The sequence below is a fragment of the Pinus tabuliformis genome, chromosome 9, assembly GCF_031772625.1.
Source record: "Pinus tabuliformis cultivar Carrire ecotype Pingquan chromosome 9, CPIR1, whole genome shotgun sequence".
Classification (NCBI taxonomy): Eukaryota; Viridiplantae; Streptophyta; class Pinopsida; order Pinales; family Pinaceae; genus Pinus; species Pinus tabuliformis.
This window is the reverse complement of record NC_142307.1, coordinates 1,949,481,539-1,949,495,535: the sequence shown is the minus strand read 5'-3', so window position 1 is coordinate 1,949,495,535 and position 13,997 is coordinate 1,949,481,539. Positions and strand designations below refer to the sequence as shown.

The 13,997-nt window shown below is 39.1% G+C and overlaps 1 protein-coding gene across 1 annotated transcript; it reads right to left on the bottom strand.

Annotated features, from left to right (window-relative positions):
* Positions 1-13,387: 13,387 nt before the first annotated feature.
* On the bottom strand, positions 13,388-13,699 carry LOC149156779 (protein GLUTAMINE DUMPER 2-like). The gene has a single exon (XM_089444864.1). It carries the CDS (start codon positions 13,697-13,699, stop codon positions 13,388-13,390), a length of 312 nt encoding a protein of 103 aa, XP_089300990.1.
* Positions 13,700-13,997: the final 298 nt, after the last annotated feature.

Sequence of the window (13,997 nt, the reverse complement as noted above, 5' to 3'; positions counted from 1 at the left end):
TCATGAGCTCTGGTATGGTAAGACTCCTACGGTAAAATACTTCAAAATTTTTGGAAGCAAATGCTATATCAAAAAGACTGATGAAAATCTTGGCAAGTTTGAACCTAGAGCAGATGAAGGCATTCTCCTTGGATACTCTCCCCACAGCAAAGCATATAAGTGTTACAATAAAAGACTTGGAAGAATTGTTGACAGCATTGATGTAGTGGTTGATGAAGAAGGAAACATTCCTAGGCAAGTAAATTCCGAAAATTTCGAAGATGATGAGGACTATCCTTCAACATCAAATCAGACTTATGATGAAGAAGAAACCCAAGAGGCACCAGAAGAACAGATAAGGATAGAAGAGAAGACTCCATCCAGATACGTTCAAAAGAATCATCCAGAAACTCAAATTATGGGGTAGAAAGAGGCAGGTATACAAACAAGAAGAACAATTGCAAAAGCTTCAAGCTATTTGGCATTGCTCTCCTCCACTGAACCACAAAATGTAAGAGAGGCATGCAAAGATGAATGCTGGGTCAAGGCAATGGATGAAGAACTTGAGAAGATTGAAAAGAATAACACTTGGGAGTTGGTTCCTAGACCAAAAGATAAGAATGTCATAGGAATAAAATGGATATTCAAAAACAAGTTGAATGAAAATGGAAAAGTTATTAGAAACAAGGCCAGAATTTTTTGTAAAGGGTATGCTCAACAAGAAGGAATAGACTTTGAAGAAACTTTTTCTCCTGTTGCTAGACTTGAGGCCATCAAAATGTTCCTTGCTCTTTCTAGCTTTCAGAAGTTCAAAGTATTCCAAATGGACGTGAAATCTGTCTTTCTGAATGGATACTTAGAAGAAGAAGTGTATATTGAGCAACCAGATGGATTCATCCTTGGAAATGATCCAAATCTTGTATGCAGACTCAAGAAGGCTCTCTATGATCTTAAACAAGCTCCAAGGGCTTGGTATTACCGTCTGGATAAATACCTTCATCAACAAGGTTTTTTAAAAGGATCAGCAGATAGAAATCTTTATATAAAAATTGAAAATGAGAAATTGCTAATACTTGTTGTGTATGTTGATGATATCATCTTTGGCAGCAATGAAGAAGTCATGAGTCAAAACTTTGCTTCGGTGATGCAGAAAGAATTTGAAATGTCTTTTCTTGGTGAGCTAACATAGTTTCTTGGTTTACAAATCCAATAAAATGAAAAAGGTATCCTTTTATCTCAAACCAAGTACCTCATGCAGAACTTGAAGAAATATGGCATGGAAGATTTGAAACCAGTATGTACCCCTATGGTTACAGGATGCAGCCTCAGTACAAATGATGAATCAACAGCAGTGCATCAACCAACCTATAGATCCATGATTGGAAATCTGCTCTATTTAACAGGTACGCGACCAGACATCATGCATGCAGTGGGAATGGTTGGAAGATTTCAGGCAAATCCAAAGGAAACTCATCTTCAGGCAGTGAAGAGAATTTTCAAGTATCTTCAATGAACTCAAAACTATGGCTTATGGTATCCTAGAGACACAGATCTCACACTTCATGCTTATACAGATGCAAATTGGGATGGAAGTGTGGATGACAGAAAAAGCACTAGTGGTGGTGCATTCTTTATGGGTTCTAGATTAGTATCTTGGTTCAGCAAGAAACAAAGTTCAATTGCATTATCTACAACTGAAGCGGAATACATGGCTGCTGCATCTTGTTGCACACAACTCCTTTGGATGATGCAGACTTTGCAGGATTTTCAAATCACTTGTACTCCACCTATCTCCATCTTATGTGTTAATACAAGTGCAATCAGCATTTCAAAGAATCCAGTCATGCATTCAAATACCAAGCACATACCTATGAAATATCATTTCCTCCGGGAACGAGTGCTTGAACAAAAGGTCAAGTTGGAGTATGTTCCCTCTAAGGAACAAGTTGTTGACATACTCACCAAACCACTGCCTAGGAAAACATTTGAATACCTCAGATAGAAGTTGGGAGTAGTTGATGCTTCATCTTGATGTTAAAACCTATCTGTTTCAGAGAAAAGTGGTTGTACGCGAGTTTCATGAGGAGGATCCGCGTACATACGCTAGTTTATGTGGATACAGTCGCGTATATGTTGGTTTGAAGGAAATCAGTGGGGACAGACTCTGGTTGAAAAGAATCTGATATGGGTCTGACAGAGACCATCTAGCACAGGTTCAGGGGGAGTAGATAAACTTCTAAGAATGCATTGTTGGCATTACCTTAGAAGCTCTTGGCTCGTATACACAAGCTGTTTTTGGTTTCAGATGGATCAGGTGCAGAAGGAGAACAGAAGGAGAACATGGTTGCTGATCTGAATAGTGATTGACAGATGATGCTGATATTAGTTATTGGTGACTTTCATAGTCTTGCTCTAAATTTTTTGTCTCTATGTCATGTATATCTTTTATTGTCAAGGTCATGTAACGGCCTATTTTGGTTTCCCCACTATGCCTGGGATGAATGATGTAATGTCTTGGTTGTCATATGTAAACTTCTGGTGTATCCCCACTTGTTTGGGTGGATGATCCCCACTTGGTTGGGTGATGGATGTATGTATAGAGTCTTTTTGGTGATAGGGAGGTCATTTATGATGTATTAGTCATCGTTCTTCTTGAAGAACATCTTTTTGCAGATCTTGCCTACAGTCAGGGGGAGCATGGTCAGCACAGCAGAGCAGAGATTTCAGCATATACTCAGGGGGAGCATAACCCTTTGCCCTTGATGACAAAGGGGGAGAATGACTTTGAGGATCTTGGTATTGCCATCAAGTCCAAAGGGGGAGATTGTTGGCATTAGGACACAAGTTTGGCGCTATGGCACAGGTGTTTTCCTTGATGGCAGCTCACTCTGGTGACAGATCACAGTTCAGGCTCTCAAAATGAAGGAAAAAGATATATATGCAGGTTCACTTTGACCAAGCCGCGTATACATGCAAGTTAGACGTTCAAAAGACGCGTATGCGTATACACTCACTTTCACGCAAGGAAAAGTGCGTACATGTGGGAGAACTTATTTTTGGTCCGTGGTATTTAGTCCTTGCTATTTGAACCTATGGTTTTGGACCATGTTATCTCGTCCGAAGTGTTGATCCCAAGTATTGGGTCCATGGTATTGATGTGTTATGGTTTTGGACCATGGTATCTTGTCTGACGTGTTGATCCCAGGTATTGGGTCCATGGTATTGATTTGTTATGGTTTTGGACCATGGTATTGTGAAAGGCCTAAGACTATAAAAGAGGAAGGAAATCATTAGGCAATGGAATGATCTGAATTATTGAATATCTGATAAAGAGCTAGAGCTGGAATACTGGTGATTGGGTGCAGAGCTGGATCTGAATGAAGGAGGAACCTAAGCGCAAGGAGAAGGATAAGTTCTAGTGATAGGTCAAAATCTTAAGGCTTGAATAATAGTATCTTTATATGATTTTTATCTGCTAAAGTTGGCACATAACTTGATCTATAAATCTGATAATCTAGTATAACTGATGTCTGAATATTTGAAAGGATGAATTCTCTTTTATAGATCTATACGCAGGTTCAGTGAAGCAAAGGCGCGTATACACGCTGGTTCTGTAACTCAAAAGTGCGTATACGCAGGTTGGCCTTAATTCAGAAGCGTATGCATGCAAGTTGTATACATTGAAGTAGCGTACGTCTCTTGAAATATGTTTTAGCTACTTTTGTTTATTGCTGTAGTGTTCTGGGGTCAGAATTGGTGTGTGGTTACTATTATTGTCTTCTGGGTACAGCTGTCAGAGAAGTGTCTATTTGATTCAGTTTTGATTGGTGAAAAGGAGATTGTTTGATACAGAGATTCTTGATATTTGATTGATGTTATTCATGGATCCAGTCTAAAAATTTATGAAACGTGGTCCCTGGAAGAAAGAGAATGTTGTAGCCTTCTGTAGGTCAGCACCTACGTACTAGTACCTGAACTAGTACAAGAGCTAAGGGGGTTGTAGCTCCCTTCCAGGAGAGGCTGGAGAACGAGAGAAGGTTGTAGCCTTCTACAAGTAGGAGCCTGCGTACTGGTATATGTCTACACCAGTACAGAAACATTGTAAAAAGAACTTTCTAAATAAAAGAAGATAGAGACGAATTGCAGCAGGTGGTTTTCACCCACATTGGGTTTCCACCTTATATCTTGTGTTCTTGTGTGTGGTTGTCTTATGCTCTGTTTTACTGTTCCTAGTTTCTGTTTATATGATTTTGATGCACAGATTAATGATCAACATCTGTAGGATAAATTAAATTATAAGTCTGCATGGTATACACAGGTTTCCTTATCTGTAGTTGCGTATATACACAGTTTTCACTAACTGAAGTAGCGTATATGATCTGGGTGTGAAATGAAAAATAATTGACTTGATAATACTGATTCAACCCCCCTCTCAGTGTTATTTCCAACACCCAAGACCCAGAGGCATTTGGCAGGAGTGAAAACCTGCCTCCTTACGGACCACTAGCGGGTTATTCCACGTGGTGTGGTTTTTCTTTAGTAACGATGATGAGTCAGCCTGCATCCGCAGATAACAACCAGAGATAGTTGTCCTCAGTGTTGGTTTGACAACTGAGTTATGATAGGTTTTCCTACCCTTTAGAAATACAATGAAACAATCATTTACATATATAATGAAAAAATTAAATATAACTCGCTATTATATAATTCAATATAATATGACATAAATAAAACGCAAGTCAATGTGGACACCATGTGCCATAACATTAAGCAAACACAAGTCAATGTGTACACTGTGTGTCACAAAGTGCGTGCTTACGTAATGAAGTGGAACGTTGTAATGTTCATTGGTTTTGATAGCATTATTTTTTTGGGTTATTTTTATTTTTTATTTTTTTTATCAAATCTTAATTTTTGTTGTAAATAGTAATGTCTTTTGAATTAATCACATCATTAGGATTTGACTGACGTTTCAAACCAACTAATATGGTTCATCCTTAGGACAAACTTGTAGTTGTGCTCGTTCAAATTGATGAGCTTTATCAACCATTTCCCTTCCGTGTAGGGTTATAATGTTAGATCTAAGACTTTTGTGATCCATATTGAAAATAGTAATGTCTTTCGGATTAATCACATCATTAGGATTTGGTCGACGTTTCGAATTGGCTAATAAAGCTCGTCAATTTGAACGAGCTCGACTACAAGTTTGTCCTGAGGATGAACCATATTAGTTGGTTCGAAACGTCCACCAAATCCTAATGATGTGATTAATCTGAAAGACATTACTATTTACAATATGGATCACAAAAATCTTAGATATAACTTAATTTTTGTTGTTTAAAATGGGTTTTTGATTGTATATATGGATTCAACATTTTGAAAAAATCTAGGGTATTTGGATGGTAGAGAATTTACCACTTAAACATGTGATTCCAAGAACAAATTAGATCGGAAAATATGTCGAAAAACCCTCCGAAACGTAGAATAAATAGACTAAGGCTTAATTCCAAAATCACAAATATAATATGACATTAAAGAAAAATGTAAGTGACAGTAGGCAACCCAACTTCTTTTGACCCACACATTTTTTTCTTTTTTAAATGGTGGGAAAACTTATTGTAACTTAGTTGTCGAGCCAGTTGTGAGAACAAGCATCACTAGCTATATACAAACTAATTCATCATTATTATTCAAGGAAAATCATGCCACTTGAAATTATCCCAATGATGATCAGTAAAGAAGCAACCTCTCATTCCTACCAAATATCTCTTAGTCTTAAACCTTTAACCTATTTTCTCACATCTACCAAAAAAAAAAACTAGCTCCTAATCAAACAAAATCAATTTTAAAAAATATTCCACTCCCAAAATCACGCGCACCTATCTTTCAATTAAAAAAAAAAAAAAAAAAACTCCACTCCCAAAATCACGCACACCTGTCCTTCAAGTGGCCATTTTAACTATGTTTTTTTAACAAATCAAGCCAATAATAACAAACTTATTGTTTCTTAAGTCGTCGCTTACATTTGTCGTATGTATTCATTTACATTCGTTACCAACAAACAGATAAAATGTGAACAGAATTGAAAAGAAAGAGATGTAGCTCACAGGTGTGGCCTGCACCTGGGGACTACACTCACAAAACTTGAGAGATCACTCTCGTCCACTCTATTCCCCAATCAATCAAAGATTACATCATTAAATACAATACTAGGAAATAGGAAATTGCACCCAAATCCCATAACTATAGGAACTAATCCTAAACTAGGGAGAAAGTTACAACAACGTAACTATTTTCTCCATTAATGTCAAAATAATATTAATTATTCTCAACTCCCCCCCTTAATGGAGAAAGGCTTCTCCTAGACTCCTAGCATCTTTCTAAACAATTCAAATTTCACTCGTGCAAGAGGCTTTGTAAAAATATCAGCCACATTGTCACAAGTTTTACAATATTCAACAACAATTTCTTTTGACTGTATTTTCTCTCTAACAAAATGGAACTGAGTATCTATATGTTTGGTGTTTTTGTGAAACACTGGATTGTATGCTAATTTAATGGTGCTCTGGTTGTCGCTTTTGATAGAAGTGGGTTGCTTCTGTTCTTTTCCTGCATCTTTGAGAAGTCTCCTCAACCAGATCACTTCACATGTTGCTGCACACAATGCTTGATACTCAGCTTCACATGACGACAAAGCTACAGTACTCTGTTTCTTGCTGCTCCATGCTATGACCCTGGAACCTATGTTGAATGCATAACCTGTGATGGACCTCCGATCATCCAAGTTACCTACCCAGTCTGAGTCTGAAAAACCTGCTAGAGTAACATCAGATACATTAGTGTATAAAATACCAAAATGAACAGTACCACAAAGATACCTCAACACGCTTTTTGCTGTTGTCCAGTGACTTTCACGCGATTTCGACATGAATTGGCTCAACACACTAACTGAGTATGCCAAGTCAGGTCTGGTTGTTGTAAGATATATCAGGCTGCCAACCAGCTATCTGTACATTGTGGCATCTACCTCCTTAGTGCCATCGTCACTGCTCAATTTCAGATTTTGCTGCAAAGGTGTCGCTACTGATCTACACCGATCCATCTCAAACTTTTCCAACAGATTTCTAGCATACTTCCCTTGGGTAAGAAAAGTTTGCCCAGTATCTCTAAATACTTCTAATCCCAGACAATAGTTAAGGCTTCCGAGATTTTTCATCTCAAAGACTTGTGCCATGAGCCTTTTGATTCCTTTGATTAAGTCATCTGCATTTCCTGTTAGAATCATATCATCCACATATAGAGAAATCAAAATAATCTGCCCCTGATTATTGTACTTGGTATACAAATTTGGGTCATTTAAGCTTCTATGGAAACCATGCTCTATAAAGAAAGAATCAACCTTTTCATACCAAGACCTGGGAGCTTGCTTTAAACCATATAAAGCCTTTTTCAACCTACAAACAAGCTGTTCCTGCCCCTGCTTTACAAATCCTTCTGGCTGTACTAAGTAAATTTCTTCTTTTAAATCACCATTTAAAAATGCAGATTTAACATCTAGTTGGTGTAATTCCCAATTACATTTAGTAGCTAAAGCAATAAGTAATCTGATTGTATTTAGCTTTGCTACAGGTGCAAAAGTATCATCAAAATCAATACCTTCCTGCTGTGAGTATCCTTTTGCAACCAACCTAGCTTTTAACTTATCTATACTTCCATCTGCATTAATTTTGGGTTTAAACAGCCATTTACTTCCTATAGGTGTTTTGTTTTTAGGCAGCTCTACTAATTCCCAAGTATTATTTCTAAGAATTGATTCCATCTCCTCATTCATTGCAACTCTCCATTCCTCAAATTGACTAGCTTCTTTATAATTAGAGGGCTCTATAATGTTCAAAAATTTTGACATCAACGCATAGTTTCTCAACTTCAATGGTAATTGAGTCTTCCTACCTGACCTCCTTGGTAGGCGACTTACTTCAAATTTGTTTTCCTCTGCCATAACTGGGCCTGCTTTTTCACCTTCTTGCTGTTCTTCTTCATTCTCTTCTTTCTGCTCCTGTTCCCGCTCCCTTTCATCCTCACTGCTTTCCTCCAACAGCAATGGAATGTGCCAATCATCTCCAACATCAGCTTTCCTTTCTTGTACCTGTTCATGAAAGACTACATCTCTACTTGCAAATGTCTTACGAGACTCAGGATTGAACAATTTGTATGCTTTAAACTCTGTACCATAACCAACAAGGATACATTTTACTGCCTTAGGGTCTAGTTTCTTTCTATCAGCTTTGGGTACATGTGCAAATGCCTTTGACCCAAAAACTCTTAAATGGTTTACTGTTGGTTTAAATCCATATAAGGCTTCAAAAGGGGTTTTGAAGCCAAGAAACCTAGTAGGACTTCTATTTTTCAAATATACAGCAGTATTTATCGCTTCTGCCCAAAAAGTATTAGATAGACCTTTACCTTGCAGCATGCTCCTTGCGCATTCCACCAAGGTTCTGTTTTTACGCTCTGCAACTCCGTTTTGCTGTGGTGTGTGCGGTACTGTATACTGTTGAACAATCCCGTGAGATTTGCAGTATTTCATGAATTCCTTTAATTTGTATTCTCCTCCTTGATCAGATCGGAGAATTTTAATACTTTTTCCAAACTGTTTTTCCACCAGGGTTTTGAAATCTATAAAACATTGGAAAGTCTGACTTTTCTTGTTTAAAAAATAAACCCATGAATACCTAGTGCAGTCATCAGTAAACAACAAAATTTAGTATGCTCCCCCTAGCGACCTTGTCTGCATGGGACCACATACATCAGTGTGCACTAGCTCTAAGATTTCTGTTTGCCTCCTCCAATCATGCACATGGAACTATTCTTTGTGCATCTTTCCTAAGGCACAACCATCACAGTTTAACTGAATGTTACGAAAGATGGGGAGACCTTCAACCATACCTTTCTTTTGTAACAACATGAGATCCTGCAGATTCAGATGACCAAACCTCTGATGCCAGAGTTGTTCAGCTGTCGACTCTCCTACAACCATGGCTTGCTTTGATATACTTTTTGCATCCAGTCTGTATAGGCTTCCAACTCGCATGCCTGTTGCAACAATTTCATTCCTGCAATCCTTTATCACACAGTGAGTCTTGAAGAATTCGACATGCATATCTTGATCAGCCATCATGGATACAGATATCAGGTTTTTCTTTATTCCAGGTACATATAAAACATTTGAAAGTTGACTAATCTTTCCATTTGGTAACTTAACTGAAATCACCCCATGACCTTTAATCTGATATCCATTATCATCCCCTAGATATATTTTTGATCCATTTATAATTTCTTCAAGACTATCAAAAAATTCCTTATTACCTGCATGTGAGAGGATGCTCCGGAATCGACATACTAGATGTCATATTCATTCGATGTTGAAAGGGCACAGTCGACTGTGAACAGTCGAAATTCATGACTGAAGTCTTCTTCTTCAACAAAATATCCTCTGTGTTTTGGATTTACCTGTCTCCTCCTTGCCTCATCAGCCTGCTTCTTATAATAACAATCTCTCTGTATATGACCCTTCTTTCCACAATAAAAGCATTTCTTTTCAGACTGATTTGCAAGCATACCTTTATGACAGTGATGTTTATGTGTTGTTCCTCCTTTCTGGACTGATTGTTGCTGTGACTGCTTCCCTTTAGATATTTGTCGTTTTGCCACCAGCGCGAAATCGTCACTTTGGGGGTTCAGATTCAGGTTCTGCCGTCGCTCTTCCTCTTGCTGCAAGATCGCAGTGAGATCATCAAACATGGGTGTTTTCTCCCTTGCCGAGACTCCAGTGATGAAGGTTTGGAAATCATCATGCATCCCATTCATTATAACTGCAACAAGATCTTCATCAGCCACTGCCACTCCAATGGCCCCCAATCCGTCTTTAACATCCTTAATTCGCGCGACAAATGCAGTAGCAGACTCCCTTTCGTCCATCCTCATTGAAAATAGTTTGCTTTTTAGAGCCAAAACTTTGTTTGCATTTTGGGTCTCATACAGACTTTTGATTTTCGTCCAAATCTCTGCAGACGTTTTACAGTCTCTGATGTGTGCAATGACATTGTCTTTCACAGACATCTTCAACAGGACTTTGGCCTTGTTTTCTCGTTTTTCCCAGTCTTCCTTCTGTGTGGTTGCAGTCGGCTTCTGCTCATCGCCTGTCACTATAGTCCAAGCATTCGCACCTTTGAGCAGGGTCTGGATCTTAAACTTCCAATTCGTGAAGTTAGACCCGTTGAGTTTACCAGATTCGTTAAGGTAAGATTCCATCGTATTACTCATTGTGAATCTACTTAACAACAACAAAAAACAATACCTGTCAGATGGATCTGTCACCTCTGCCACTGATCTACAGTGTCTGGCACTCCCGCTCCGATGAGCAAATTCGGCGTTTTCAACACAGCCGAAACAATGATCTGATCCACCTCTCCCGGATTGATTTGCCACTTCGTCGATCCTGCTCTCCCTGCAAATCGCCAAACGAAGTCGAGGTTTCCCGCAGATCTACTATGGCGCTTTCCCGATCTGTCTCTCCCGGACGGATCTGTAACTTCGCCGATCTGCACCGTTTGCAAACCGCCAAACGAAGTTCACACTATTCACAGATCCCCTTGGCGCTACCTCGAGCGAAAAATCCGCGCTAATTAAAAATCGGTGTAAGTATCTTAATTGGCGCGACTTTCCTGGTAAAATCCCGCGCTAATCGGGTTTTCTGGCGCTTTGGCGCGATTTATCCCTTAAAATCTGCGCTAATCAGGCTTCTGGCGCGACTGTCAGCGCAAAATCCGCGCTAATCGGCCTTTCCACTCAGAAAAAAAAAATAAAAAAAATAAAAAAAATAAAATAAAATAAAAAATAAATAAAAAAATAAAAAAAATTCCGAGTCCGAGCCAGGTGTTCTGCAGTCCACCTGCTCAATTGAGCACAGAGCTCTCGTGTACACATAGCCACAAAGGCACTTCAAGCCACACAGGCTATTCCAGCCACACAGGCAATTCCGCCACACAGGTGACAAAAGATCAGGCTCACTCAAGCTGAGCTCTGATACCAAGATAAAATGTGAACAGAATTGAAAAGAAAGAGATGTAGCTCACAGGTGTGGCCTGCACCTGGGGACTACACTCACAAAACTTGAGAGATCACTCTCGTCCACTCTATTCCCCAATCAATCAAAGATTACATCATTAAATACAATACTAGCATTTGCACCAAATGTTGCAAAAGAAACGCCGTAAGGCATAAATTGAGGAGCAATACACATATTATTAGATATAGGTGCAGAGTCTCTATCATCTCATGTTGGAATTTTGTGATATGCAGAGGGAATGGTTTACAAGGAAAGAATAGAATGCTAAGAAATCTGCAGTGGACTTATTAAAAAAAAAACATTATTTTCCTCTTTCATTAAAAATATTGTATTTGAATTATGATGAAAGAAAGGGAAAATCTTTCTGTCAAGAAATCTTTTTTTCCTAGAAAAGTCAAGGGAGGGTTTGATGTATTCGAAAGAAAATACTAATACACTATAAGACAGAATTAATGAGTTTCCTGTTGACTAATCTGTTATTGTAAGTAGTCTGAACAGTGACACTGATACAGGCTAGTTCAATTATAATAGACCAGAGTCCATCCGTGGAGTAGTCTTCGTTTCTGAAATATACAAATATACCCGGCACCTCAGTCGGAGGATGCAGCCCCTCACATCATGTTTCTTCTTGAAACACTCAAACGCCATGGACCTCAATGCTTCTCTTCGTCCTCCTGGTGCTCCTCTTCGTCCTCCTGGTCTCCTGCAAGTTCGGATTAAACCTCCAAACTTTTGGACTGAAATGAGATGATAAGTTGTGCTAAAAATGGGTGAATGTCATACATTTGTTTTATAAATATAAATTCTGCTTCATCATTACAGAACCCACCCTTCAAATATTGGCATTTGCTTGTTGGAATATAGAGACATTCATGGAGTCGCAAGAGCAGAGCCAAAAGCCTCATGTCGCAATCTTCCCTGGGTTTGGGTCGGGCCATCACATCCCACTGCTCGAGCTTGCAAAGCGGCTGACTGTGTACCATGGCTTTTCTGTCACCATCTTCACCGCCGAATGGATGGACGGCTCTCCTCACCACACCCTGCCATCTTCGTCAAGGGACATGATCCGCTTCATAGAGCTCCCTGATGTTCAGATCGAAGGGGATCGAGGCGCCTCACATTGCTGTCCTCTCTCATCCATCCACAGACGCTTGGCCTCTTGTTTCTAAAAAGGCCTATGAACTAATGGCTAGAGTTTATTCCATCATCTAACAATCGATCTAAGGCCCATAACGAGACACCGCGGCACGGAGGGGAGTTCCTCTCAGAGGGAACACCTTACGGCGTAAATATTATTGTCATCAGCGGAACTAAAAAGTGTACAGACAATATTAATAAATATTAAACATCATGCAGTAACCCGGATACTAATCCATATTGTTATTACACCGTATTTAAAAAAAAAAAAAACCAAAAACCAATTGATCCAATGATTATGGGAATGCGTTGGAGACTAATCCATACTGTTATCACACCGTATTAAAAAAAGTCAAAACCAAAACCAACTGATCCAATGATTATGATGGTACAGAGAAAGATTAAGAACATCCATTGCAACCTGAAGAATTGGCTCATTTAGAAACCGAAACACATTGAATGAGATTATTCAACCCAATAAAATTCTGTGTGTATATGCTAGAGAGGTCAGTAGACTCATCTGCTCTGTTTTTCATTATTATAGATCTATGATCTACAGAATTTTCCTCAAATAAATGATGTAGCAATTACTTTTTCATACATGAAAAGATTATGGAAAAGTTCTGAAGCACAGAAAGTCTGTAGCAGCACTGGTACTGCCTAAGTGTCCTGGAAAAAGGTTTGATCTTTCATCCTGTTCCTGTACATGTTTTTGTGTTTCATAATACCGATGAAGCAAAGACTGAAATCATGTACCCAATTAAAAAGATTCTCTTACAAAGCAACTATAAATCGTTAGCGCAATCTGATATCTTATGCCTGTTCTTGACACGCTATTGCTGCCGCGACAAGACAGGGCTTCATTGAGCTAAAAATGTCTGTACACAACTCTTTCTATTAAAAGGCCACAAAAAACCAAAATTTCTATGTTCTGATTATCATACTAAAGTCCTGTCTGTAATCTTTGCATCTACAGAAAAATCCACCGCATAATATATACATTATGGCGGAAGAAGTAATTTGATACTGATCTTCTCTGACCACCAATGGATCCCAATACCACAAGCCAAGATTCTAGTTTCACTTGCCTTCTGCATTACGAGGAGGAGAGGAGCTCCCATAACTGATGCAAAATATTACTCCTCAGACTTCAGAACCATCAGCAGTGGAGGCAGAGGACAATTCCTTGGCCAGAAATGTGGGCTTTTCATCACCATGCATAATCACAAGGACTTTCTCCTCTTTATCAATTTCATAGCTTAAATTCTCCTCTTTTCCTTCAATAATTCCAGGGTTCACACGCTCTGGATCATTTGCTTCCACTTGACCACCCCCTATTTTCCACCAAAAGCACAGAAGAACCATGGATGTGAGGCCTATCAGAGCCAGCATGCCTGCAACTCCAACGAATAAATACAGGGCAGGAGAATGCCATCGCAAATGTGTCCCCTTCATCATTACAGAACCCACCCTTCAAATATTGGCATTTGCTTGTTGGAATATAGAGACATTCATGGAGTCGCAAGAGCAGAGCCAAAAGCCTCATGTCGCAATCTTCCCTGGGTTTGGGTCGGGCCATCACATCCCATTGCTCGAGCTTGCAAAGCGGCTGACTGTGTACCATGGCTTTTCTGTCACCTTCTTCACCGCTGAATGGATGGATGGCTCTCCTCACCACACCCTGCTACAACACATTGGATGCAAAGAGGTACACCTTAAAAATCAAATAACTACAAAGCTTTAAATAGTCTAC

What these genes read in the sequence shown, in the direction of transcription:
- LOC149156779 (XM_089444864.1), bottom strand. Translation starts at nt 13,699, where the DNA reads ATGAAGGGGACACATTTGCGATGGCATTCTCCTGCCCTGTATTTATTC.